Genomic DNA, 27538 nt, shown 5'->3' with positions numbered 1-27538 from the left:
TACCCTCTGGGAGGTGCCATGGCATTGTATAATGAGATAGAATAAAACAATACAGTAATCACAATAGCAACTGCTACTATTTACTGAACACTTGCTCTACCTCATTTCATAACAACCCTATGAGGTAGGTACTATTGAGATAGGCATCTGGAAATGAAGGGAGATAATGAGTCTTAACAGAAGTGCCCATAAACCATTGAAATGCAGAAAGCAGCCATGAAAAACTGCAACCTCTGAGGGGCATGCCCTTTACCCACACCCTTTACCCCTTCCCATGTGATATGAGGACAATGAGGAAGCACAGGGAAAACTGGCACAAATTTGTGTAGCTCTACCCTGCCTCCACCTCTAGTCCAGACCCAAGCACCAGCCCTCTACAAATATTAGCACCCCACACCAACAGGTTGCTATCTTTCCTCTGGAAATAGCCACATTCTCCCCTTGAATGTGTATTCCTTTCTTTATCCCAAAGGCCTGTCCCACCCTTGATTGTCCCCGTTATCCTTTCAATATGTATCTACCTTCCTAAATAAACCTCTGTCTATGCCTCTGACTGACAGTGCTAAAAATCTTCTGTCATGTATGCGAAGAACCCTGCTGGTCCTGAGTCAAGTTCCCCCTTCTTACTGTTAACTCCTTGGACCTTTCTTCAGAGATATCTTCTCCCGTGACACTATCATTATCTCTATTTTTGCAGATGAAGAAACTAAACCTCAGAAAAGTTACACTCACCCAAAGTCTTTCTAATAAGTGCTAGAGGTGGATTTCAAACTCAGGTTTGTCTGACTGTGGAATTCATGTTCTCACATTCACTGATCTGCAGAGTAACACCCAGTGGCTTTCAGCAGCACTGACCAGCTTCCAGGTATTGTCATCCTGCTTACAATTCTGAACACCCAGCCAGGCCTATTTCTAAACCCTGTCCCCTCGTAATAACCTTCTTCTTCCCAGTGAATCCCTACAGAGAAGGTTTCCTGACACAGGAATTTGTTGCATTGCCTCAAGCCATGGTGTCTATCCCAAATGCCTCCTCAATTCTATTTCTCCCCTAAGAGTTTATCTTAATTCTCACTAAACTTTTGCTTATGCCTTTTGCCCTTCTTGAATGCCCTTCCTTAACCCATAATGGTACCAGATTTTTAATTTCCTCCCTCCACTGATCCTACACAATCCTGGGTCTCAAGGCCAGAAACACCCCTCATCCCCCCCGCCCCAAAAGCTTTGGCTCAAGGTCAATTAGGAAGCTTCAAAGGGCAAGGAGGCTTGAGTTCTAGTCCTAATAGTGTGGGGCACAGCTATTCTTTTCAGGAACAACAAAACAAAGGATTTTTTCCCCCCTACAATTGTCAGGACAAGGGAGCAAAAATTGTTGAGAGAAGTGGGCTTGAAGAGAAATGTGGCTGAGAGGTTGCTCAGAAGACAGGAGAGATATGAAGGTGCCATACTGGTGGTCTGTCTTCCTATTAATTTTTCTGGACTGGGGGCTGGAGTTGTGACTCAATGATACAGCCCTTGCCTAGTATGTGTGAGGCGCTGGGTTCGGCTATCTGCACCACATATAAATAAATGAGCAAAACTTCTAAAAATTTTTTTAAAAAAGAAATTTCACTGGATCGTTTAGGGGAATGAAAATCTTTTAAACATTATAATATTTAAAAAAAGCACTTACAGGTACATTAGAACTTAAAGGAAAACTCCCGAATTGTGAAGAAAAAACCTGAAACTGCTAAGAAATCACATGTTTGTGAAGGGAGAATTCAGGCTCCTTCACCAACAAGGGCTGTGTCCTTTGCTTTGAGGTCGCTGGTACAGTGCGAACCCAGTGCCTGGCACCTAATGAAGGTGACTATTGTGATCTCCTGGACCCGGAAAGAGAGATTCAGTGCCCAAGGGTGTGACCCCGCTTGAGGCCCTGGGAAGGAGCAGCCTGGCGTCCCCACTGTACCCTTGGCTACAGTTCTGGGAGAGAAAAGGCGTGTCAAAGGCGGAGTCACAGGCTCTCCTCCTCTGTAGCTCCGCCCAGTAGTGGCTCCATGTGGTCTCACAACTCGCCTTTGCAGGGAGGGTGGTCCCCAGGCAGACTTGCGTTAGAGTGACACCGTAAGAACCAAGCTCCCAAGACCACCCAGCTTAAGTTCCATATTTTTAATTTCCTCCCCGGAAAAAGAGCTAGGAACGCGACCTGTGGGAAGAACTGGAGTCCACCGGTTTCCAACCTGCTCCGGAGGACCAGCCCAGGACCAGAAGTCTTGGGAGTTCCGAATGACAAGTGAGCTGCCTTAAGAGGACAGGCGCGTAATGGCCGCACACATCCGCCGTCTGTGTCATATTGCCTTCCACGTGCCGGCCGGGCAGCCGCTGGCCCGGGACCTGCAGCGTCTCTTTGGCTTCCAGCCCCTGGCGGCGCGGGAGGCGGGTGGCTGGCGACAGTTGGCCCTACGCAGCGGAGACGCAATCTTTTTGGTGAACGAGGGCGCGGGGCCCGGGGAGCCGCTGTACGGTCTAGACCCGCGTCACGCTGTGCCCAGCGCCACGAACTTGTGTTTCGACGTAGACGATGCGAGCGCCGCCGCCCGAGCGCTGGCCACCCGGGGCTGCCGGGTACCGGTGCCCCCAGTTAACGTGCGGGATGCGCAGGGCGCCGCCACCTACACTGTAGTCAGCTCGCCGGCTGGCAACCTCAGCCTGACGTTGCTGGAGCGCGCCGGCTATCACGGGCCCTTCCTGCCAGGCTTCGGACCCGTGTCCTCCAAGGCCGACTCCGGTTGGGTCAGCCACGTGGACCACTTGACCTTGGCCTGCATGCCCGGCAGCTCCCCAAAGCTTAGGCGCTGGTTCCAGGACTGCCTGGGCTTTCACCACTTGCCGTTGAACCCAGGGGAGGATCCCGAGCTGGGCCTCGAAGTGGTAGTTCAGTCGGGGCATGGGGGGCTGCGACTCACCGCCCTGCAGACCCCATCCGGCAGTGTTGTTCCCACCCTCGTGCTGGCCGAGTCTCTGCCGGGAGCTACCAATAAACAGGACCAGGTGGAACAATTTCTGGTCCGGCACAGGGGGCCGGGCCTGCAGCATGTAGGACTGTACACACCGAACATCATGGAGGCCAGTGAAGGGATGGCAGTGGCCGGAGGCCGGCTCCTGACACCTCCCGAAGCCTACTACCAACAGCCAGGCAAAGAAGGGCAGATCCTAGCTGCAGGGTTCAAGCCTAGCCTTCTGGCCCGACAGGGAATCCTGCTAGATGGAGATAAAGGCAAGTTTCTGCTTCAGGTCTTCACTAAGTCCCTCTTTGCTGAGGATACCTTCTTCTTGGAGCTGATTCAGAGGCAAGGGGCCACAGGATTTGGCCAGGACAACATCCGTGCACTATGGCAATCCATGCAAGAGGAAGCTGCCAGGGGCCAGTAAGCCTGAGGAGGGCCTGAGCTGGGTGCAGCCATCAGTCTTGTAGCCTAAGACACATCCAGAGACGGCCCAGCTATTGAAGAGCTTTGCCCTCAGAGGCCAGGTGTGACCTGCTTCTCAGTACCAGTCAGCAGTTAAGTTTCATACTGGGCTCCAAAGAAGTGGGTTTTTTTTGTTTGTTCATTTGTTTGTTTTGTTTTGTTTTTAACTCTAAAACCTTTCTTACAGTTTAATATCTAATACATACACAAGAAACAAAGAACAATAAAAGAATTACATGATTAGGTCACAGAGCTAATACAAGCGTTTGTGTTCCTCCTTTTTTTTTTTTTTTTTTTTTTATGTGGGTAGGGCTAATGGACACCTTATTTTTTGCAAGGTGGGGATTGAACCCAGGACCTTGCACATGCTAGGCACCCCTACCCCTTTTGTGTTCCTCTATGATAGCACTTCCGTCTCTGCCCCCAAATTTTGTGATTTTTTAAAATCCTTTGCATTTCTGTATTGTTTCACTGTATGTGAAATGTATCCCTAAATAAATGACTTAGTATTTGAGGCAGGTAATTAAGACAATACATTCTTTTGTGCTTCCCTTCTCTCTAGGGAGCAACTGGTGCAGGTAAGGACATTCTAGAGCCCAACCACCTGCTCTAGAATGACACCACTGCTCCAATCAGAGCCAACCTGAGTCCTAGAAAATGTTGCGTGTCGGCTACTGGCAGGTGCTCTCTGCAGCTGCCTTCAATCTCCTGGGGAATGGAGAAAGGACAGATTACTGTGGACAGAACACACCCTCCTCCCTCTGCCTAAGGCTGGCTGGGAGTTCAGCCAGTGGGAGTCAGGACCCAAAACTTTCTGGGTCCCTCAGAGGTGTGGAGTAAAGGGGCTAGGGAAAGGATACAACCTTCCCCAAATGACTACAAAAATAAACACTTTATTAAACAACAGGATTCTTAGGGGGGACTTCAGAGACATCACTGGGCTGCACTGTTGAGGCTGGGTGTGTCAGTGGGGATATGAGGCCGAAAGAAACTATCCAGAACTTGCTGGCCCCTGCTGGGCTTTTTCCGGCTGGATGGAGAGGACAACTGGGGCCTTTTGGAACCCTGCACAGAAATCAAAGAAGTGAGGTACTGAGGAGAGGTCGTCATAGCATTCTTTCCATCCAGCCCCTCTCTATTGATCTAGCTTAGGTTCTATCCTGAAATGTAGTGCTGCCTCCAAGTATCTTATCTGTCCCTTTCATCAACTCTACACAAAGCAGCCTGAGAAAATCTTCCTAAGATACAAATCTGGTTCCTCTCTTTCACCTAAAATGCTTCCGCACCTTGGTTAACATGGCTGACCTAGGTGGGCTCTGCCAACCTCTCTAGTTAACCAAATGCTCATGGTTCCTTTGGCACTGCAGACTGCATGGTACCTTACCTTTGCACAAACATTTCACAGATCTGAGACACTGTATTGCCCTCATTACTTTGCTCTTGTCCCCCTACCCTGTACCTTACACTGTAAGGTTCTCAGATCAAGAACTATTTGTCTGACCCCATGAAAGCCTGGAGTAGAGAATGTTCACCCAGACATGTACCAGATGGGGAGACAGATGGCTGGGTGAGGGCCATGAGACTCACCTTACAGGTCCCTGGCTGATAGTCCTCATACACACGGAACACCTAGCCAAGAAGAAGGGGAAAGGACAGGGCTGGCATCTTCTCCAAAAGAGCCAAACCTCTATTTTCTGCCCTTGACTTTATGCCCCAGTACTTGTTTAAAATGTTTTTTTTTTTTTTTTTTTTTTTTTTTTTCCTGTTTACACAGTTATAGGTTCATATAGACCATGTAGGAAACACACAAAAAAGGGACCATGAAGACAAAGGTAGTACCTTTTTCATGGCGGTAGAGACAGCTGCAGTGTAAAATTCCTCTCGGGTCAGCCACTGAGCGCCAGGTGGTGTGGTCATTGGGGTCTGCCCTTCCAGAGCCAGTCCATATACTTGATATGTCAGTTTGATATGAGAGAAAGTGTGGCTCACCTGGGAGGAGGGTCAAGGGGCTGAAATAGGACTGTGAATGTGGCCATAGATGTCATCAGTCCTGGCGCCTCCACTGTTTACTTACCTCCCCAAGGTACTGGAGGTGGGTAGCAGGGAGGGGCCCAGTCCAACTCTGCAGTTTCTGCAGCAGGGCCTTGCACTGGTGCTGCCCTGAGGGCTCCACGGTCACGGATGGGAACTCCCATAGTCCTGCCAGAAGACCTGAAAGGGAGGAGAGCCAGTATGGTATAGGCCTCAGCACTGACTCCTCTCTCTATTCCTTCCTCTCTGTTGACTGTGCCACTTCACTCTCAGCATCCAGGTACCTGAGTTAGGCCTCTGCACCAGTAGAATTTGGGCACCACCAAGGGCTCTAGGCTGCTCCAGAACACAGGTGGCAGAGTACTCCTCCCTGGGGGGCCTGCGGCTGGCCTTTCTGGGAAAGTTGACGACTCCTAAGGTGTGGTTCCAGGGTTCTGTGGAAGGCAGGCACAGCTGGCACTTTCCAGTGTTGGGAGCTGGGAACAGAGATCCCCAAACCCTGCTTAGTCTAGGAAGGCTTAGATGCCAACCCCAGAAAGCAGGGAATCTTACTGGTTCAGAAAGAACTAGTATGAGGATATATAGGCAGCTCCCTGACAGGGCCAGGAGAGGGCAGGGTTGGGGTTCAGGCTGCACTCACTGCAGTTCTCCACGTCAGGACTGCCTTGCAGGTTCCACGAGGCTGAGAACTGCTCCTGCTCCACCTGAGAGACAGGGTGGGGTGTCATGGGGCAAGAGTCATACCCTAGGACTCCTGACTGCTCCCTCCCCAGTAGGCTCACCCTCTGGCGTGCCCGGCACAGGCTCTGCACAGGGCACTGGCTGCAGAGAGGTCGCTGTGGGGTGCACACTGTGGCTCCCAGTTCCATGGCTGCTTGATTAAAGTCCCCAGGTCGGTTTGGATCCACTAGCTGCTGGGCTAGGCTCCTACAAGAAGGGAACACCTCTGGGAGATAAAGACCCTTTGAGGATACCCCTCCCAAACTCCCCCATTATTCCAATATCATACCAGAGCTGCTGAGAGACAAGAGTGCTCCTGGGATCAGCACCAATGGCTCGGACACGGCACAGCACCCGTACTACATTACCATCCACCACACCGGTTGCCTTGCACAGAGAAGTTCAGGATTTAGCCTTGGCTGGGAGGTGGCACAAACAAAGTGTGGGTGGGCAATGGTCTCACCTGACCAAAGGCAATGGAAGCAATGGCTCCAGCTGTGTACCGCCCCACACCAGGCAGGAGCTGCTGCAGGGTCTCTGCTGTACGGGGTATGTGGCCCCCTAGCTCCTCCACCACCTGATCAGGGTGAGAAGGTTTAAGGTTATGAAATACCTGAGGCCCTGGTCTTTTACACCCTGCCCCTGCCAACCCTTTACCTTCCGAGCTCCCTCCTGTAGTCGCCGGCCTCGAGAATAATAGCCTAGGCCAGCCCAAAGTTGGTTCACTTCCTGTGGGTGGGGTCACAGGTCAAAGAGATCAGTGGTCAGCCCCTCGGTAGTCCCCCTTCTCCCTACCCAAGGGTGGCTTTTACCTCCAGAGAAGCATTGGCCAGGTGCTGCAGCGTTGGCCACTTCTACCGTTCCAAGGCAGAAAAGAAGAAAAGAGATCAAGGGTTAGCGGGGTGGAGGAAGCCTTCTCTAAACCCATCCCAAAGTACAGGCTCTTTTCTGGGGTCTGACCCAACGCTCCCCTCTTTTCCCTGGTGTCACCTGCATCCAACGGGTATAGTAGTTGATCACCGTGGCAACCTGGGTCTGCTGCAGCATAACCTCTGACACCCACACTAGGGGAGAGGGGTTGGCATGAGAGTACTGCTAACCTGCCTTGCTTCTAGCCCACAGCCCCCAGATCTGTACACTTCCAAGCAAAGCACCCCTGCTTTCAGGAGATATACTGACCAGCATACGCCCGCCTGTCCAGGTCCGCCTCATTCTCCGCCTGTCAGTGCAAGCCCAGGTGGGAAGTTAGTGTGGAAGGTCCTGGATGCCATCCTCCTGCCCAGCCTTCCTTGTCCCTCATCTGCTTACCTGTCTTCTCCAGGGTAGGTCCCGCTTCTCTCTGTCATACCAGCTCAGCAGGCTTTTCCGGAAGGCTGTTATTTCAGTTCTATTTTTGAATAGATGGTATGGGGAGACAGAGGCCTGCAACATCTCTTCTTCCTGCTGACTGGCTAGGTCTGCAGGAGATCCAGGACACTCAGAGATCTTCCCTGCATAGGATATGCATCAGGAACCCAGGACACAGAAGCCTGTGGTAGTGTACTCCTACTTAGGACCTCCCCTACTCCCAGTCCCGTGCTTAAGCTTTGAAGCAGGAGTCAGACCAGAGTTCTCTAGTTGTACGTAGCCTTGGCCCAAGTTATGGCTTTAATTTTCTGAGTAGTACTGCTGGCTTTGTTGTCTCTGGGCCACAGTGAAAACCCACTTGTTTTAGTCAGGCACAATATATATCTATGCAGGGCTTCCCTGTTTACAAAACACTTTCAGGCTCATAACTCATTTGATCCCATGAAAGTCACATGAGGGAAGAAAAGCATAGGCTACTGCTCCATATTACTGGTAAAAAAAAAAAAAGTAGCCAATCAGAGCAATTATCCCAAAGTCACACAGCAACATAGAATTACACCCTTAATTGTTTCTTAATGCCTTAATTTATACCAAGATCCCTTCTCAATCCAAATCTGCCCCCTTCCACAGCCAACGAAACCAGCCTCTGTAGGCTTTGGTTAGGACGAAGCTCCTTACCCTTAGGAACAGAAGGCTTGGCCTGGCTACTGTTGGGGGCGCGTTTCTTCCTTCTCTCCTGGCCAGCTGCCTGCTTTCCCAGGCCACTTCCCACAGTTGCTCGAAGCTTCCTCATGATGACCTGGAACAGAAAAACCCAGACAAAGTAGTTGATCAGTGAGACTGAATCTTGGGGCCTCACAGTAGTCAGTCACCTCTTTCTCTATATCACTCATATAGTATCTAGCTTTTCTCAAGCACTCCAAAGACACCTGTGGGTTTGCTGTTGGCTGTCTGTGGCACTGAGGTATGACCAGCACAGGGGCACTAACATGAGAATTCAGAGTAACAAGCCAGCACTAGTATGGACCAAGGACCAAAGTCTTCTGTTGAGGAGTACTTACGGGTCCCTGATGCTTATCATGTTGTTGTTTTAAGGTGTCTGGGAGCATGGGGGTAGGTGGAAAGTTTCTCCACTTAGAGATATATCATGGTTGCACTAAAAGAGCCACTTTCGTAGCCATCTAGTCCAAAACCTTTGTTAGATAGAAAGGAGAAACCAAGGATCAGACAGGGAAAAAGATTTGCCTAAGAGTAGAGATGGCAAATCAGTGGGAGGATAGAGATGAGTTACTTTTATCCTAATCATTTCCTGATCTAGCAAATTCTTACTGACTGGCCATTAGCAATAAGAAAATGCATCTGGTTGATCTTCACTGCTCTGAATGTTCTTCTGGCTGCCTTTTCTCAAGTAGCAAAAAGAAGCTAACGCTTAGTGTTTACTGTAGGCCAGACCCCATGAAGTATTTCAACTTCCTGATGGCTCCCCAAGGTAGGTATTACCATCGCCTCCATTTTATTTATTTATTTATTTATTTACTTACTTACTTATTTATTTATAGTACTGGGGATTGAACCCAACAGTGCTTAGCCACTAAGCTTCATCCCCAGCCCTTTTTATTTTTTGACACAGGGTCTCCCTAAGTTGCTTAGGGACTTGCTAAGTTGCTGAGGATGGCTTTGAACTTGTGATCCTCTTGCTTCAGCCTCCCAAATCACTCGGATTACAGGCATGTACCTCAGCACCTGGCTTACCTCCATTTTAGCTATGAGAAAATGGAGGCTCGTAGAGATTAAACAACTTGATCTTCCAAACTGAGTGTGCACTCTTATATTCTGCTGTGCTGCAATCCCAAGCCTATTTCAAACTCTCACTTCAAGGTTTCAACTTCACCATCTAATTTTCATCAAAATAGCTTGCTTCCTGAGGCTGGGGTTGTAGCTCAGTGTTAGAGTGCTTGCCTAGCACATGTAAGGAACTGAGTTCAATTCCAGCACCACATATAAATAAACTAAAGGTCCATCAACAACTAAAAAAAATAATAATAAAATAAAAAGAGCTTGCTTCCTCCTTCAGAGGAAAAAAAATACAAACCTCCCTCCATTTGTACTGACCTCCTTCTTTCCCCTTTTATGTGAAGAATGGGGTCTCTCTTTTTCCCATGGTCCTGCTCCTCCAATCTTCTAACCAAGACTCGTTCTCCTCCCCTTCATGGCCAGACTTCCTTTACCAAACTCACTTACTTCCACAATTCATTCTACAATCCATTTCCAAAGAGGAAAGTGACCTTTTCAGGACATGATCATGTCAATTCCTTACCAAAAACCTTCAATGGCTTCTCATTAATTCCTTAAACACATATTTATGTGTCAAGCAGTTTATTTCAGTAAACAAAACATCAAAGATCCTTATGGAGCTTATATTCTAATGGGGGCAGACGTACAAATACATATAAGTAAATTATACGGGATGTTAGAAGATAGTAACTATTAGCATAAATAAGAAAAGTAGAGCAAATGAAGAGTTTAAAATGCCAGGATAGTAACAGAACTTTGCAATTTTAAAGAATGTGCAGAAGGTAGGCCTTATTAAAGTAATATTTGGGGCTGTGGTTGTAGTTCAGTGGTAGAGCGCTTGCTTAGCATGTATGAGGCACTGGGTTTGATCCTCAGCACCACATAAAAATAAAAATAAAATAAAGGTATTGTGTTCATTTACAACTAAAAAAAAAAAAAGTAATATTTGGCCTATGATTTAAAGTTAGATATGTGGATACCTCTAGGAGGCATTCAAAGAAGCTACAGCAAAGACCCCAAGAGGGGTGCTTGGCACATTTGTGGTACATTAAGCAAGCCAATGTGGTTAGAATGGAATGAGTGAGTAGTAAGAGATGAAGTTAGAGAAGGAGATGGGGAGGTGGGATAGGATCACCAAGTACCTTTTGGAGGGCTTTGGCTGTCACATCCCTTGCTCTTAGAATGAGTCAGTCCTCTTAATACAGACTTGAAGGTTCATGTATCAAGGCCTTACTTGTTTCAGCCTCTCCACTTACTATGCTCAAGCCACATTTACCTGAATTTAGTTGCTTAAATCCCCAAAGTTGTCCACTTCGAGGCCTCACACGCTACATTTCCTCTGCTTGGACAGAGTTTTTCTATGTTCTACCTAATATCCAACCATATTTTAGGTTTTGGCTTAAATGTCCAAGTACTTTACTCTCTCAGGTACTTCTCCATTATAGCTCTTAACTGTAATTTCACATTTACTTGTGTTTCTTCCACTTAGTGTCTGCTTACCTTCCTTGACTGTAACAAACAAACAAACAAACAAACAAAACCTCCATGAGGACCAGGTCTAGGTCTCTTCTGTTAAAAATTATTGTGTTCCCAAAGCCAAAGCCAGGTAAACTGTACACCGTAAATGTTAAATGAATTAATGGAATGGAGAAGCGTGAAGGAAGGTGTTCCTTTTTCAGAAGACGTAACCCCAAGCAACTGAATAATGACGAAAGACTCAGTAGGGGGAGAAAAGTTAAAGATGCCCTAGAATCAAGCGAATAAGCAATGAGAAAGGATCGCTGGACCAGGGAATGAAACTGGAGCCCCTGGGAAGAGACTGTTCTCTGGTAGGGACACCTCCCTAGAGTAGTAGAAGTCATGCTCAAACAACCTCTAAGTCAATTACACTTCCTATTTGCTTTACAAATTGTCCCTTCCTCACCATCCCCACTACCGGAACCTTAATTCTAGTCCACTTTATCGCTTGCTTGGAGTTTTTCAAAAGCTTCCCTGTTAGTTGGTCGTTTTATCCCTCAGCATCCTTGTCTTGTGGAATGCTCTCCGCCTGCACTTATCTCTCCATCCTTTCTGGGAATTTGCCCATGCTCGGAACACCTTTCTCCCCCCGACACCCTTCTTCTGGCCTAACTCCTAAGCATATTTTATGCTCAGTTTAGGCAGTGCACCCTCTTCTGGGAATCCCACCCTGCCCACCCAAAGCATCCTGGAGCTGTGCCGACAAGGACCGAACGCGCACACTCTTGCGTGTACTCCCAGTCTCGCGCGGCCGTGGGTGGAAAGAAGAATTACCTCCTGCGCTGACTCCCGCGACTCCGAGGGGCGTGGCTCCGGCCAATCCAGGAGGGGAGCCCGCAGCACCAGCCAATAGGTTCTCAGCGCGGGCCGGGCCCACTTCCCCGCTCAGGGCCCGGGAGGTCTGAACGGAAGTCCAACCCAACTGCGACCCCGAGCGCGACACCCCGCCCCATTCACGGCCGCCCGGGTAGCGCCTGGAGACTAAACGGAAGTCCTCCGTACCCGGAGACAACTCAAGCGAGGGACGCGCGGCACGCGCGGCGTCATGGCTGCCGGCAGTGACGATGGCGCAGCTTCAGCTCCGGCGGCCTCAGACGGTGAGCGACTTCCCAAGGGCCACCCTAGAAGCTTATGCGCTCTGGGGGAGGGGAAGACCTATGGCGGGTGGGTGGAGACAGACCTTCAGCTTCAGTGAACTAACTCCTTCCTTCGGAAGCATCCACGAACTCCGCGCTCGGCTGCAAAGCCTGGGAGTGTTGGGAACAGAGCTGGTGGGGGCCTGTCGGGAGATGTGGTCTTGATGGAACTCAAACTTATTGTGATTCGGTTAAGTGGGGCATGCACACTGTGGTCCAAAGGAAGTAGAATGTATTGAGAGCTGTGGTGTGGGGCATTATCAGTCGATGGGGCATGCTAAGAACTGTTGCTTGTGGCTGCTGGGGCACCATAAGAACAGTAGTGTGGAGCCTTAAAGGAGTTGAAGGGACTTGAAATCCTCAAGCCCTGCGAAATATTGCCTGCAGGGGATAGAAGAAAAGGAACCTCAAAAGCCGTGTTTACTTTTCTACTGATTGATGCTGAGGAGGAAGTAATCTCCCAAAGTCTTACTTAAAGTCACTGGAAGACTCTCCAAATTCAGGCAACTGTCCATTCCAAGGGCATTGTGAAGCACATTGGATACATAGGTTTAAGAGAAAAGCTATTATCAGAACCCAGCTCCTTTGGCCTAGCTTGGTGTCTGTGCCCCTGGGACCTTACCAGAGCATGAACATCCATCACTGTTCTTATCCCCAGGTGGTATCAACAAATGCACAAAATCTGGGGATGATTTAGTAATCCACGTTCCTGTAGTGGATGTGCAAAGTGACAACTTCAAGGAGATGTGGCCATCCCTCTTGTTGGCCATAAAGACAGCTAGCTTTGTGGCAGTGGACACGGTAAGAGATGCAAAACAGGGAGGACAGGTGGTTTTGAAGGAACTGGTGCTGGGGGCCAATCACAACCCTTCCTTTATCCACCCATAGGAACTGAGTGGGCTTGGAGACAGAAAGAGTTTGCTGAACCAGTAAGTATAAGTCTGTTCTTTAGTTCCAGCCCTGGCAGGAGGGGCAGACCTCAACCCAGGAACGTGTAGGGGAGTCACAGTCCTGGGTGTTTGGTTCTTTCATGAAGTAACTCAACCACAACTGCCCTTATACCCAACCCCAAGGTGCATTGAGGAACGTTACAAGGCTGTGTGTCATGCTGCTAGGACCCGTTCTATCCTCTCCTTGGGCCTTGCCTGCTTCAAGCAGCAGCCTGACAAGGTATGAGCTGTCTCACCCCTGTCCCAAGTCTGTGGCTATGGGGAGGAGGGTTGAGTTCCAGAGGAACATTGGGTGTGAGGTTTTCTTCTTCCAAATCTTGATGTAGCAGATGTCCTTCTTTCTCAGGGTGAACACTTCTACCTGGTCCAGGTATTCAATCTTACCCTGCTGTGCATGGAGGAGTATGTTATAGAACCAAAGTCTGTGCAGTTCCTGGTGCAGCATGGCTTCAACTTCAATCGGCAGTATGCCCAGGGCATACCCTACCATAAGGGCAATGACAAGGTAGGACTTCACCCTCCTTAACCTTGAGTCTGGTGCTCAAATGACTTTATTTCTTCCTATGCTACTAGACTATACGCCAGAGAAGAATCCGCTTATGTGAGTATGGGAAATCACTAATGACAAGACTGGGAAAATAAGACTAATTAATACAAGGGTGGGTAGTATTGGGTTAGATAACAAGGGAGAATTTTCCAGGTGGGAAAACTTGGGATAAGTGTCCTGTAGAAGAGGCTCTCTGACCCCTTCCCTTCCACCTAGGGTGATGAGAGCCAGAGCCAGTCAGTGCGGACACTGTTCCTGGAGCTAATCCGGGCCCGTCGGCCCCTTGTGCTGCATAATGGCCTTATAGACTTGGTGTTCCTGTACCAGAACTTCTATGCACACCTGCCTGAGAGCCTGGGAACCTTCACTGCTGACCTGTGTGAGATGTTCCCAGCAGGCATTTATGATACCAAATATGCTGCTGAGTTTCATGCCCGCTTCACAGCCTCCTACTTAGAATATGCATTCCGGAAATGGTGAGGGAATGGTTGAGGGAAAGGGGTGGGGCCTAGTATGAGTCTACTTCATTCACTTAAGATGTTTATATAGCACATACCATGTGCCAGGCACTGCTTTGAGATTCAGCAGACAAAAATCCCTGCTCTCATGGATATAGTGGACCAATACCCTCTTGCACTTTTGTAGTGAGCGGGAAAATGGGAAGCAGCGGGCAGCTGGCAACCCACACCTTGCCCTGGAGTTCTGCAACTATCCTTCAAGCATGAGGGCCCATATTGACTACCGCTGCTGCATGACTCCTACAACTCACCGTCCTCATCCCACCAGTATCTGTGACAACTTCTCGGTGAGACCACTTGCCCACTTGCTCATTTCCTGGGAGAGGGGAGGTTCTGCTATCTGGAATTCTTTATAAGCCTGTTTCCTACCTCTAGGCCTATGGCTGGTGCCCCGTGGGACCACAGTGTCCTCGGTCCCATGATATTGACCTTATCATTGACACGGATGAAGCTGTGGTAGAGGACAAGCGGCGGCGGCGACGTCGTAGGGAAAAACGTAGGAGGGCTTTGTTGAGCCTGCCTGGGACACAGACTTCTGGGGAAGCTGAGGATGGTCCTCCCACAAAGCAGGTCCATGGGGACAGTCTCAAGGCTGAGGAAATTGAGCAAAAAGTGTCTGAGGATGATACAAAGGAGCAGCCTGCCTCTGATCAAGATCACAAAAACGACCTGGAGAAGGAGCTTAAAGCAACAAGGTATGAAACAAATGACATGGCTACCTCAGAAGTGCCAGAGTGCCAAGCCAGTCCTAACCCAGTGCCTGGGGATGGACTGCACCGAGCTGGTTTTGATGCCTTTATGACAGGTTATGTGATGGCCTATGTGGGAGTGATCCAGGGACCCCAGCCCTGCAACTCTGAACCCTGGCTACCTGAATGTCACAACAAAGTATATCTTAGTGGCAAAGCTGTCCCCCTCACAGTGGCCAAGAGCCAGTTCTCGCGTTCCTCCAAAGCCCACAATCAGAAGATGAAGCTGGCTTGGGGCAGCAGCTGACCCAACTTATATATGATATTCAGCCCAGGAAGAAAGGCTGAGAGTAGAACAGAGTTGTTTGTGTCTGTAGCCTGTGAATGTCACTCAACTACAAAGAGTTAAGGTGGGAGAACCAGATACTGCTGCACTGCCCCCCCGGACCTTTTCCTTTACCCCAAAGGCTGAGGTATGAGGGTACAAGTAAGAAGGCTGACCAGCATCTGCAACACCAACTTTATTTTTAAATCTGAAAGTGTCTTGGGAAAGTTTTACAAAAAAATCAACAAACGAGTTATGAAAATATTTGACCAACTTCATTCTTTGGTTATTTCTTATTGCGGCTCTGTAAGGACAGACTGTTCCCGAAGCTCCAGCTATAGCAGGAAGGGGAAAAAAAATCAGTCCAAGTATAAACCATTTAACCAACTGGGTGTTTATCACCTGTTGATAACATAGAGCAGGCCCTAGGGCCTACAAAACCAGCCCCACTCCCAACCACAGGGTTGAAAGTCTTAATGAGGCAGAACATTAAGACTCCTTTATAAATATGAAAATAGATTAATCAACTGGAATAGTTCTTTGAATGGATTAGCTAAGAGCCATGACCACCACACTGCCTTGCCCTTCCCTTGCATAGAAATGTAGTGATGTGGTCTGACCATGCAGTAAGTGCAAACAGCAATTATTCAAGTGTCTTAAGACATACTGGCAAGAAGCACTCCAGTTCTCAGCCCTTTATGACCTCCTGATCAGCTCCAAGTTCCATCTGGTAGCTTATATGCCCCAAAAAAGGGCAACAGAGTCTTGGGATGGGAGAAGAACCAGGGTAATACCACTGCCAGTTCAATCTAGAACTAGGAGTTCTCTGGTCCTGTCTTGGGAAGTATACTTGAGTCAGGTAGGAACTAGAGCTTCTTGCTGGATTTCAGAAGCTTAGTATCAGCAGTTGGTCCTAACTAGGAAGGCCTCTCAACTGCAGCCTTCCCTCTCATGCAGCCATTGGGTATTGGGAACCCAAAAGTTGAACCTGGCTTGACCTAGCCTTTGTGCTCTTAGGGCTCCAGGGAATGGTCAAGGGTGTGCACCAAGGGGTCCCTATGGCTTCAGCTGAAGGTCCATCCCCAAGGTGAGGCAGGGACTAACCCCCCCTCACCCATCCTGTTCTCCCTGGATTTGCAGGCCTATGCCTGAGACAGAGCAGGGGACTGCAGCCAAGTTTCTTGGCCTGCCTTCTTCTACCTCCATTTCTTCAGAGGCACTTCTGCAACATGGGCTTGTCTCCTGGGGCTTGGGCCCAAAACCGTTTTCTTCCTGGGGATTAGAGCAGTCCATGGCCTCATGGGCTGGAGCAGCTGCCCGGAATGGTGGGATCTCTCTTACCCTGTACTTGAGACTACTGAGTCGTGGTGGGGGCCCATCAGATAGTGATTCTTCATGGCACATAAATGGGCAGGCCTCCTGACGCAAGAATTCTGGTGAACCAGGCAAAGAACGCCAACGGCGAGCAGGTGGGGCCAAGGGCTCCTGCCAGTCAGCCAGGGGTGTAGTTCTAGGCCCTGGTGCATCTAGGTCAAATACCAGGGAGATGACAGACTTGCTGGGTAGGTCAAAGAGCTTGATCTTCCCACCCTTGAGGTCCTGACGAGCACTGAAAGGGTTGACTTTGGGGGTGCGGGTAGCACCATCTCTTGGTGGCTGGTAGTATGGGTCCAAGACACTCACGGTACGTGGAGGTTTACGAGAAAAGATGTCTGACTGACTTCGAGACAGCCAGATAGTACGTCTTGGACGTGGTGACTTGTGGGGGATCTTGTCATCGAGTGAGCTCAGCCGCTTCCCCGCAGGTACTTTCTCTAAGAGTCCTAAAGAACAGTGAGTCAAATCTGGGTTCTCAGTAGTCATAATCAATAGAAGTACCTACCACTTCATCACAGTGTTTTCACTCAGGAAAGCAAAGTAGGACCTGTTGTCCCATTTTATCAATTAGGAAACACTCAGAAGAATTCAGTATTGTCAAGTCACAACTCTTAAAGAGTCCATAACTTTTTTCCCCATAATCTCCTACCCTCTTCCTTCTAGACCTAAGTTCTTGCCATCACAACCCTGGAAGGGAAGATCCCATAGACTAATTTTCTCTGTTGGGATCAAGTTGAGTTGTCTGATCTAATCTGCTCTCTTACCCTTTGCTGTGGGCTGCAGTTTCTTGTCCCTCTCCAGCTCTTCTTCCTGTAGGCGGTTCATAATTTCCTCCAAGGTCTTCTCAATCTCCACAAAGGATGGACGCAGTTTGGGGTCCATCTGTAGGCATCCACGCAAGCCATGAGTACTGCCCTCCTCCCACCCCACGAGTGGAATTTGAGTATATTTCTAGCATCTTTTAAGAGTCAGATGTGCAGCTTTGAGGTTTTCCTGAGGCCCTAGGCCATGAGAGTGATTGCCAGGGATAAGGCAGGGAAGATGGCTACTATCTTATTATCCTTTACTATCTTAGTTCTTTTTGTGTGTGTATTTTGTCCCCTTGCTAAGAACACTACCCTCTAAAAGTGTATACTCACATTGGGTTCTTCTGTTTTTCCTTGAGTTCTGATACTGATGTGTCTTGGGGAATTACCTGAACAAAGCTTAGCTACTCTTTGGTCCTAACAGATCTAGCCCAGCCCAGAGCTGAAAAAAAGGAAGGCCAACAAGCACTTTCCCCATGTGCCTCAGAACAGGCATAACCCCACAGTCCCAACAATAAAACCTATCCAAAGTTCTGTCAATACCCAAATACAAGAAGTGGTAGGTCTGTCCTGCAAGCTGAGGATTATTGGGTAATACAAAGCTGTTTTTTCTTCCCTTGGTCCAAGGTTCTAGAGAGCCTGGCCAAGCCCAGAAGAGGAAGTGTGGTTTGTGTTACACACCAGTGAAACTGTATCCCCTCATGAGGCTAATCAGCTGCCTCTCCCTATGGTCTTAACCAGGTGAAAAGGATTCAGCCAGCCCCTGACCAAAGTCACAGGGAGAAGGACACTCACATTACAGCAGTTGAAGGTGAGCTGCAGAAAGTCTGGGGGACAGTCTCCCACCATGTGTTGGAAAGCGTCATAGTCCAGCCCGAAATTCTGTGGATGAGTATGGTGGGGAGGGTACAGGGACATGGGTAGACAGGTCATTAATCCCCCTACCCATTCTGGCCTGCTCAGAAGAGGAGGCTGGGAGCTGCCTCTCAGAAGTAGCCACAGAATGAATACCAGCAACTCCACCCCAAGGACAAAATAGTTCTATAAGCTCAAACCAGCCCCATCCCAGTAGCACTGGGCCCCAAGCCTGCAGCTCACCTCTGTGCGGGGAAGATAGTCTGGATCGGCCTGGATGCGGGCGATGATTTCACAGAGGATGATACCATAAGAGAACACGTCTGCCTGGTGGGTAGTCAGACCTCAGTTGCTCTCTCAATGACAAGAGGATTGGGGCATCTTCCCCCATGTCTTAATGGCCCAGACCTAGGACTTATAGCCCATATTTCATCTATGTAATTCACTGAGAACTGTCAGGTGCCATCCCCACTCTGGGCAGAAAAAAATGTAGATCTTCACCCTGAACATAAAGGTGGACCCTGAGCACCTTCTTCTAAGAGTGGATTCTAAAAAGAACTGGGTCTCCAGATCCTCCAGACTTACCTTCTCATTATAGGGCTCATCTCGGAGAACCTCAGGTGCCATCCAGAAGGGTGAGCCCACCACAGCCAGCTTCTCACTCCCTATGCTGTGGGGTGAGATTATAAGGAAAATGAGTTCACCGCTGCCTGGCACACTGGGGAGTTTTTGAATGTTGGAAATTCCTCTCTCCCATGGACGGTACAGAGTAGGACTGATTGAATTCAGGGAGTAACACCAAACTGTTGTGATCGAGTCCTAGCCTCTGGGAGGAAGCTGGACTTTCCCTTAGCTTTAACCCTCTCTGCAGCCCTAGCATCCATTAGGACTACTCACCTGGCATCAGGGATCTTCTCAGCTAGGCCAAAGTCAGCCACCACTGCAGAATAACCGTTCTCATCTCTCTTTATCAGGCAGTTCTAGAGGTCCCAAAGAAGAGAAGATTGCTCACAAGTAGGAATCAGTGAATAGTTACCGCCAATACCTCCCTACTATAGGCCATCTTGTCCTCTGCTTCTTGGGTGAACGACATTCTTAGACAGACTTCGGTGGTCAGAAATGGAGGCTTTAAGACAGCCATATGAAATGAGTTAGTCCTGGAACTTGAGTGACTACCCTAGGTGTCACTTCAGGCTCCAAACACAAATATTTACCCTTGACTTTTATGTTCTTGGCATAGTCTTAAGTGCCAGAGATACCTCAATAAACAAAAAGGAAACTTTAGTCCTCTTGATGCTTATAGTCTAGTGTAGGACAAACTATCAGGCCCTTGGCCTCCTGGTCCCTGCCTTAACTTGCCAAGTAAGTTAAGTCTAGGACAAGTACTCATGCCTACATTAACTTTCACTGCCCACCAGACTACAAGCAACCTCATTCCTGGCATGAAAAGTCTCATCTGGCTGGGAGTGTAGCTTAGTGGCATTGTGTATGCTTAGCATGTGTGAGGCCCTCAGTTTGAACTCCAGTATTACAAAAAAGACCTGGCTCCTCTAACTGGCCTACCTACCTCTACCTGCCACCTCTCTGCTCCTGGTACTCCTATGCATCCCCGATCCTATTTGTAATAAATAAGCTTGACTTCAAAATTGAACAAACTGCCAGATGTGGTGGCACACGCCTGCAATCCCAGTGGCTCAGGAGGCTGAGGCAGGAGGATTGCGAGTTCAAAGCAAGCCTCAGAAAAAGCGAGGCACTAAGCAACTCAGTGAGACCCTGTCTCTAAATAAAATACAAAATGGGACTGGGGATGTAGTTCAGTAGTCAAGTGCCCCTGAGTTAAATCCCTGGTACCAAAAAAAAAAAAAAAGATTGAACAAGTCCTCTAAAACTTTACCTTTGCTTATACCATTCCCTTCCATTTGGAGTAGTCTCAATTCATTCTTTCTCATGTGGTGCCAGGGATCAAATCCAGGATGCTGTGTGTGCTAAGCATGCATTCTACCATTGAGCTATACCCCTAGCCTCACTCAGTTCTCCTAGTTCTCCTTTCTTTCTAAGAAGTTTTTATGTCTTTTCAGACAAATTGCTTTTTCAGTCCTGACCTCTTAAGTCATCATCTTTATGTCTCCCTTTTAATCTCAACTCCTTTGGCTCCTGTATGCTACTTCCTCTTACAGTCCACCAGAAAGGTTATGAGCAGATTCTGGTTTGAGCCTTTCTTCCTCCCAGTATTCAATTCATGAGACAAACTAAGGATATGTTCACTGAACAAATGCTGCTATCTGCAAAGAAAGGGTATATTCAGATGACCTATAAATAAACACAAAGCAGCAACCAGCTCTCCCCAGATAGCTGCATTCAAGATAGCCCTATGCCACTCTGGCTCAGGAGGTATCTCCATCCCACCCCTTCCTCAAGAGGCAGCAGAGTTCAGGAATCCTTGGCTTACAGAAACTTCTGGGGCCAGTAAGGCCCTATCTACCCAAACTAGCCCTCTCTCCCTTGCCAACCTTGGTATTTAGTTGCTAAGACATTGTCAAGTCACCTTTTGCTTACTCAACATCAGGTACACATTAGTTAGTTTGTCCTTGATGTGATTACACTAGTCTTCCTCAAGCTGGAAGCAGCCTGTGATTTCACCACATCTACCCTGGATCCAAAGTAGACATGCATTGTCTGGCTTCCAAGAAGGACTGTCCTTGTGCTTGTCCTGGCTTTGACACTCCCATCAGTCCTGCCGAATCAGCATCCCAACTCCCTGACTTTGTAGAAGAAATGGGCCCTAGGCCAACCTATATTAGCCAAAGCCATGGGTAAAGAGCACTATCCTATCATCTCTTTCTCTTCCCTCTCCTTTCCCTTCCCAACAACTTGAAGACTCCTGTCTCCAAGGCTTGGTCTAAAGTCCTATTTACTATTTGCTTTATGGTACTTAGAAACAACCCTTTTAAAGCCAGCTTGGGAGCAGCAGGTTAGGAACAGAACTTGGCCACAGTGTACTGCCCTTGTCAAAGCTATTGGGTTTCTACCCCATCTTCATATTCATAGAGGCCTGCTCACTTTCTGCAAATCACCCATCCAGTAGAAAGTAATTTCTGAGTAGCATCTCCAGAAGCAGCCAAGAAATGGCTAAGGCAGGGATGATCATGGGCTTACAACGTGGGGTAAGGCTGTTTCTCTAAGGTTTCTCTATAGCCAATAGCTGGTCACTGGAGTCAAACAGGAAAACAGGAGAATGAAAACCAAAAAAGTTAAGAGTCTGCATCTGAAGTGATAAGAAAAATGGGAGCCTTGACCAGGATTAACCTCGGGTTTCCTGTCCTTTAAGAGAGCTAAGCTAAACCAGGTATGGAGGCGTACACTTGTAATCCCAGTGACTCAGGAGGCTATTTGAGGCCAGCCTCAGCAACTGAGACATTGTCTTAACAAAAGGGCTGGGAATATAGCTCTGTGGTAAAGCATACCTGAGTTCAAATACCAAACAAAACAAAACAAAAAAAACACTAAGCTAGCCAGGTTTGACTTGCAATACATTTATTTTTTTCCCCTTTTCTCCCACTCATTGACTTCTGCTGGAAATATTTTCATTGAAGATCCCAGTGAGTTCCCTAACAGCTCAATAGACAAAAACAGTTCTTAGGTTATTTGATATTTCTGTTCATGCTATGGCTAATTACTTTCTTCAGCTACATATGATTCAGGAATTGTGTTAGTGTTGGGTGTGTACAGAATATGGCAGTCAGAGCCATGGAGCTAAGACTAGCATTAGCGCCTAGTTGGAGGCTATTCCCACTACCTTTTTATTCTCACCTGGTTTCTATGATTCTGCAGTTTTGGGTTTCCTTCTCTACCTTTGGCTATTCTGCAAGGCTCCAATGGAGCCTCTTCTTCCTATCCCATATGGATGACACTCTTAGACCTAATAGCTCTTCTTGTGCTCCATTTTGGAGGCTGTTCCATTTCTAATTACCACCTCTGTGCTGATGACTCAAATGTACATCTTGAGCCCTAGACTTTTTTTTTCCTTTCTTTTTTTTTTTTTTAGTTAGCATCAGAGTTGCATATCTAATCTACTTCTGGACATCTCCTGGATCACTCAAGAATTCCATTCATGCAAACCTGAACTCATACTCCTACCCCTCCCCCCAAAAAAAAACCCCAGTATTTTACTCAGAAAACTTTGTTTGTACATATGTGCACATGTGTGTTGGTAACTGAAACCAGGACAAGCATGCTAAGCACAGGCTCTGCCACTAAGCTACACCTGGTAGCTCCCTAGCTATATTTTTATGTCTTATGATATTGGTACTTTCTACCCAGTTTACTAAACTAGAAACCTGGGATTCATCCTAGACTTTGTACTTTTACTCCCACCAATTTTAACTTATAAACATTTTTCAAACTGGTGTCTCTCTTTTTATTACCATTACTATTGCCTCATCATTCCTCTCCTGAATGTTGCAATACTCTGCTAACGGGTCTGTGTGCTTCCAGGGTTGGTCTCCATAACCCATCTTCCTCATTCCTGTCAGCATTATCTTCTTAAAATATGAATCTGAGTTCCTTCCTACTTAATAGCAGCTAATGACATACTATATGTTCTGTTGACATGAAATGTCCAGAACAAGCAAATTCATAGAAATAAAAATTAGATTAGTGGTTGCCAAGGGCTAAAAGGAGAGAGAAATAGGGTACAAAGTTTGTTTTCAGGGTGATGAAAATGTTCTGAAATTGGATAATGGTAATGGTTGAATATACTAAAAACTTGTTACATGTGTACTTTAAATGAGTGAATTTTATTGTGTGTGCAAAATATCTTAATAAAGCTGTTATTTTCAAAAAGCTGGCAATGATTCTTCCTATCTGTAAAATAAAATCCAAGTTAGATAGTATGATATGGTCAGATTTTTCTCTGTCAACCTTATCCTCTACCATCCAACCTCACAGTACACATCACATTGTTTATGATCAGTACCTTTGTTTATTCTATTCCTTTTGTCTGATCTGTAATCCTATTCTTTCTCTACCATATACTTATTAAAGTGAACTCAATTTTCAAAATGCTCAGTCATCATCTCTTCTCAGAAGACTTCTCTGCACCTGTAGGTTGGGTTAAATATCCTTTCCTCAAAGCATCCTATATGCACTCTTAATTTCTCCTGTCTTAACATCTGCCACATTATAATGAAAGTGTCTATGTTTCTATAGTCCCTTACCCAACTAGACTTGATAAGTTTTAGGAAAGTGGGAGTATCTTAGGAGGGAAGTGAACTAGAAAATACATTCTAACCCTTTGGGTAGGTGAAAGATTGCCTGATTCTCTCTGTGTGGTACCTTTTTCACAGGCATAATCCCATTTATCTTTCAAAACAATACTATCAGAAAGGCAGATCTGATATTTTTAAGTTTAATGATAAAGACCCTAATCTCCTGATTCTAACAGGATCTCACCTAATTCTTTGGCCTCTCTAGAGAGTCAGATTTAAAAGCTTTCTGCTAGAAATGGCAGGAGCAATATATACTTATGAAAGCAGCAGGAGCCAGGGTCTATGAAAAAGACATACTGTTTGTGGAGGCAATGTCATAAGACCCCTTAATGGGAACCTAGTCCCTACCTTCAGTGTTGTTTAATTCTAGGACATCTAGTATAATGCTTGTATTTCTCACTCAACTGAGGCTACAAAATATGATGCTCAATTGGCCTGTGGAGCCAGACCAATTTTTAGGCTGTGTGGTGTGCAAGGCCACTACACAAGAGGATGAAGACTTCTGAATGAGGTAATCTTGCCTAGAGAAGCAAAGCATAAGAGGCCCAGCCAGTGAGGTGAGAGGTGACCTTTTCAGGTTCAAAAAGCAGCACACACATTGCTGCTGACTGGTGCCAATTCTTCTTTGTCCTGACCCCCTTAGCATAATACATCACATTGCATCAGAGCGCCCTACTTGTTTACCTTTTCAAGAACAGGGGATGATCTCATTCATCTCTCTATCGCTAACCTAGCACAGGCATACAGAAAAAGCATGGTAAAAGTCTGTTAAATGAAAGTGGTCCACTGACTGAAGCATCTGGGCCACTATCAAAAGCATGTGCTAGGCTGGATGTGGTGGCACACGTCTGTAATCCCAGTGGCTCAGGAGGCTGAGGCAAGAGGATCGTGAGTTCAAAGCCAGCCTCAGCAAAAGTGAGGTGCTAAGCAACTCACTGAGACCCTATCTCTAAATAAAATAAAGATTAGAGCTGGGAATATGGCTCAGTGGCTGAGTGCCCCTGAGTTCAATCCCTGGCACCCACCCCCGCAAAAAGCATTTGCCAAATGCATACATTAATCATGTATTCAACTCTCCATAATGGAGACTGGGCTAACAAGCGGTATCAAAAGTATGGCCATGAGTGCATTTTTTGGAAACCTACACTTTTTCAGAACTGGACCCGACTAGATATTTGACAGAAATTCCTGAGATGTCCTGGAACAGTGGCACAGTTTGGCATTGAATAAAACCACCTACATGGAGAAATACCAAGCCTATTTGCAGTGTTAGCTTTAGGCAACAACAACAACAATAATAATAATAATAATAAAAGGCTCTCAGTGTGCCATCACCTGTCTCCTCACCTCAGCAAACTCACTCCAAAAACCCAGCTATGTTCAGACAAAAAGAACTTATTTTACATCTCAAGAAAGGTTAAGCAGTCACAACGAAGGAAAATCAGAGAATTAACTGTCCTCCTAAACACTTCAGGGATTGCTGTAGCCCAGGTCTCTTAAATTATCTGTTTTAAGTGGGTGCAGTGACCCACATGCCTGTAATCTCAGCAATTCAGAAGACTGAGGCAGGAGGATTATAAGTTCAAGGTCAGTCTCAGCAACTTAGTGACTATGTCTTAAAATAAAAAAATAAAAAGGGCTGGAGATGGGTTGGAGTTATAGCTCAGTTGGTAGAGTGCTTGCCTAGCATGCCTGATGCACTGGGTTCAATTCTCAGCATCACATATAAATAATATAAAGGTTCACTGACAACTAAAAAAAATTTTTTTAAATGGAGGTGAGGGCCTAGGGATGCAGTTCAGTGGCAGACTGACCCTGGGTTCAATCCCCAGTACTGGGGGGGGGAATCTGTTTTGCTGTAATTTGTTCTATCTCTTGCCTGCCATCACACCATGTGATCCCAAATCTTTACCCCTAGTGCCTATGTAATGAATGACCTGCTCTGACATCTATCTCCCCAATTAGACTAAGAGCCCATGACATTGAACTCCAGTCATTCCTGTGTCCCCAATACTGTGTCCTCTAATAGGACAGTATAAATGGTTCCCAGAAGCTGTTGACAGTTCTTATTACAAAGAGTAACTCCAACCTGGCCTGATGGTGCACACCTATAATCCCAGGAGCTCAGAAGGCTAAGGTGGGAGGATCGAAAGTTCAAAGACAGCCCTAGCACTTAGCGAGGTCTTGAGCAACTTAGTAAGACCCTGTCTCAAAATAAAATATCCCTTTTTATATTTTATTTAGAGAAAGGGTCTCGCTAAGTTGCTTAGGGCCAGGCTGGCTTTGAACTCAAGACCCTCCCACCTCAGACCTCTGAGCCATAATTATGGTGCAACAAATTATGCATCATAATTTGTTGTTGGTTTCTAAAAATATTTTAAATTGTAGATGGACACAATACCTTTATTTTATTTATTTTTATGTGGTGCTAAGGATCAAACCCAGTTCCTCACTTGTGCTAGGTAAACACTACCACTGAACTACAACCCCAGATCACCATTTGTTCTTAATTCATGCTCTTTACTCTAAAATTGGTATTTTCTGTTCCCAGCTGTGTGGTCTAGACCATAGATGGATAGGCTTTTGGAGGAATCAACAGGTTGACTTCAATGAAGTCAACACTAATACCCCCAACAAAAGAACAATAATCACCAAGAGCTAGAGATACAATTCACAATGCACAATCTCCCAAGGGTAACCACAGATCATCAATGGTGCTTTCCTGATGCCAGGCAGTAACAGAATTAAGCAGAAACTGTTTTCTTAGCTACCCTAAAGAGCCAACGCTCATGTAGAGTTCTACTGGTTGCTACTGGAGCTACTGGTAAAAGCCTGCGTATGGTTGTTGACACTTCTTGATAGAGGGCATGAACTAAATATTTTTAAAGCCACACCATCAGGCTGGGGTTGTGGTTCAGTGGTAGAACACTTGCCTAGCACATGTGAGGCACTGAGTTTGAGCCTCAACACCACATTAAAAAATAAAGACATACTGTAAAAAAAAAAAAAAAAAAAAAAAAAATCTACCCTTAAAAAAGGGGGGGGGCATTGTGTCCATATATATATATATTTTTGTTTTGTTTTGTTTTGTTTTTGTTTTTGTTTTTTTAAAGCAACACTATATCCCACTTCTTTCTAAATACTTAGCGTTGCCACTACACAAATCTATTTTGGGCTGTTTCTTAGAAAAATTAGACTGAACCAGCCATATCTGACAGACTTTTCACTCTTAAAGTAGTAGTGCAATAACCCCATAGACATGTGAACCTTACAAAGGTAACACTGCTTTCAGGAGACACTAAGAAACTAGGATTCCTTTTGGGAGAAGGTATTTGCTTTTCTGTCCTGCTTTTACCTACTTAGAAAACATCCTGAACTTTAAAATCCTCCTGTTATCTCTAACCTGAGAATCCTAAATTGATTACTACTGCAAGGTCAAGGACAGAATCTATTTTTTCAGGTAGAACACTAAGGTCTCAAGGGCACTCAAGACATCTGAAGAGAGGGAGCAAACATGGGCCTGGAACCCCAAATCTTAGTTGTTGAGCAGATGTTTTGGCCTCTGTGCTATCAAGTCCCTTCCCTGAAACAGGGGCAGAAAATATTTACAAAGACAAATAAGAGGAGTACCTGAGAAACTTACATATTGGGGGAGACATAGACACAACAGAACAATCAAATACTATGAAGTGTAAACCACAAAAAAATAAGTAAACCTTAGACTGTCCTTAAAAGAAAGCTGACTCAAACCCACGGTTGATAATGAAGATATAATTTGAAAACCTCAAAGCCCTGAACTCTGTCCCTTTAGACTTAATTCTCCCTTGGAGATTTCATTCTTTTTTTTTTTTTTTTTTTTTTTTTTTTTTTTTTTTTTTTTTTAAGATTTTCATTCTTATGGTCATTGTCCCCCACCATACAGATGTCCTTGGTGGGGCTGGTCTAGGCATGAACATACAATTATCCCCCTAATCTTTGCAATACAGTTACTATGATGTTGGAGTTCAGGCAAAACTTTTCCAGAAAATATTCAGAGATGATAGAAGGGCTCTGATAGCATTTTAAATTGGATGGTATGGTTTATAAGACTCTCTTGATTATCTTCAATTTGAGATCTCCTACAATGTACTTCCCAGTCTGCCAGTGGAGCTTTCAAAAGTCATTTGTTCTCACCACTTAGGAGAACCCTCAACATCTCTAGACCCAATGAAG

The 27538-nt window shown here is 46.5% G+C and overlaps 4 protein-coding genes across 12 annotated transcripts in view; 2 read left to right on the top strand and 2 right to left on the bottom strand.

Annotated features, from left to right (window-relative positions):
* Positions 1 to 1933: 1933 nt before the first annotated feature.
* Positions 1934 to 3708, top strand: Hpdl (4-hydroxyphenylpyruvate dioxygenase like). The gene has a single exon (XM_047539935.1). It carries the CDS (start codon positions 2299 to 2301, stop codon positions 3406 to 3408), a length of 1110 nt encoding a protein of 369 aa, XP_047395891.1. The 5' UTR covers positions 1934 to 2298; the 3' UTR covers positions 3409 to 3708.
* Positions 3709 to 4319: 611 nt separating this feature from the next.
* On the bottom strand, positions 4320 to 11988 carry Mutyh (mutY DNA glycosylase). 6 transcript variants are annotated; one of them, XM_047539878.1, is made up of 16 exons: positions 11631 to 11988; positions 8223 to 8343; positions 7506 to 7687; positions 7377 to 7416; positions 7188 to 7261; positions 7010 to 7051; positions 6855 to 6926; positions 6661 to 6774; positions 6487 to 6584; positions 6260 to 6404; positions 6118 to 6181; positions 5762 to 5911; positions 5521 to 5657; positions 5286 to 5435; positions 5034 to 5075; positions 4320 to 4511 (listed from the first exon to the last, which is right to left on the bottom strand). In XM_047539878.1, the coding sequence occupies exons 2-16, from the start codon at positions 8335 to 8337 to the stop codon at positions 4380 to 4382; spliced, it is 1557 nt and encodes a 518-aa protein (XP_047395834.1). In that variant the 5' UTR covers positions 8338 to 8343; positions 11631 to 11988; the 3' UTR covers positions 4320 to 4379. The 6 variants fall into 6 exon arrangements, with proteins under 6 accessions (XP_047395834.1, XP_047395808.1, XP_047395828.1 ...); XM_047539852.1 differs by having other exon boundaries at positions 5762 to 5953; positions 11631 to 11986; XM_047539872.1 differs by having other exon boundaries at positions 5762 to 5953; positions 7506 to 7654; positions 11631 to 11985.
* Positions 11718 to 19979, top strand: Toe1 (target of EGR1, exonuclease). Of its 2 annotated transcripts, XM_047539921.1 has the most exons (9): positions 11718 to 11953; positions 12651 to 12793; positions 12881 to 12921; positions 13066 to 13162; positions 13289 to 13447; positions 13706 to 13965; positions 14135 to 14294; positions 14383 to 14702; positions 17946 to 19979. In XM_047539921.1, the coding sequence occupies exons 1-9, from the start codon at positions 11902 to 11904 to the stop codon at positions 17947 to 17949; spliced, it is 1236 nt and encodes a 411-aa protein (XP_047395877.1). In that variant the 5' UTR covers positions 11718 to 11901; the 3' UTR covers positions 17950 to 19979. The 2 variants fall into 2 exon arrangements, with proteins under 2 accessions (XP_047395877.1, XP_047395866.1); XM_047539910.1 differs by having other exon boundaries at positions 11720 to 11953; positions 14383 to 19979.
* Positions 15205 to 27538, bottom strand: part of Tesk2 (testis associated actin remodelling kinase 2) — a 133564-nt gene continuing 121230 nt past the window's right edge. Inside the window, exons 6-13 of one of the 3 annotated variants that reach the window (XM_047539848.1) lie at positions 18957 to 19039; positions 18645 to 18729; positions 18303 to 18386; positions 18000 to 18086; positions 17163 to 17280; positions 16705 to 16844; positions 16363 to 16547; positions 15205 to 15356 (exon numbers count right to left, since the gene is read on the bottom strand). In XM_047539848.1, the coding sequence (XP_047395804.1) occupies positions 15308 to 15356; positions 16363 to 16547; positions 16705 to 16844; positions 17163 to 17280; positions 18000 to 18086; positions 18303 to 18386; positions 18645 to 18729; positions 18957 to 19039 (831 nt within the window). In that variant the 3' untranslated portion in view covers positions 15205 to 15307. Of the gene's footprint in view, positions 16845 to 17162; positions 17281 to 17999; positions 18087 to 18302; positions 18387 to 18644; positions 18730 to 18956; positions 19040 to 27538 lie in introns of all 3 variants that reach the window. The other 2 variants (XM_047539839.1, XM_047539829.1) reach the window with 2 other exon arrangements.

This window comes from Sciurus carolinensis, chromosome 1 (genome assembly GCF_902686445.1).
Source record: "Sciurus carolinensis chromosome 1, mSciCar1.2, whole genome shotgun sequence".
NCBI lineage: Eukaryota > Metazoa > Chordata > Mammalia > Rodentia > Sciuridae > Sciurus > Sciurus carolinensis.
This window is presented reverse-complemented; position numbering and strand designations above follow the sequence as displayed.

Bases quoted from the DNA above. Each gene is read 5' to 3' on its own strand.
- Mutyh (XM_047539852.1), bottom strand. From the start codon at position 8,337: ATGAGGAAGCTTCGAGCAACTGTGGGAAGTGGCCTGGGAAAGCAGGCA. The intron at 6,585-6,660 runs GTGAGACCATTG...TCTCTGTGCAAG, and splicing joins CTTCCATTGCCTTTGGTCAG to GCAACCGGTGTGGTGGATGG. The intron at 5,436-5,520 runs GTAAGTAAACAG...CCCTCCTCCCAG, and splicing joins ACCTCCAGTACCTTGGGGAG to GTGAGCCACACTTTCTCTCA.
- Toe1 (XM_047539910.1), top strand. From the start codon at position 11,902: ATGGCTGCCGGCAGTGACGATGGCGCAGCTTCAGCTCCGGCGGCCTCA. The intron at 11,954-12,650 runs GTGAGCGACTTC...TCTTATCCCCAG, and splicing joins AGCTCCGGCGGCCTCAGACG to GTGGTATCAACAAATGCACA. The intron at 14,295-14,382 runs GTGAGACCACTT...TCCTACCTCTAG, and splicing joins GTATCTGTGACAACTTCTCG to GCCTATGGCTGGTGCCCCGT.
- Hpdl (XM_047539935.1), top strand. From the start codon at position 2,299: ATGGCCGCACACATCCGCCGTCTGTGTCATATTGCCTTCCACGTGCCG.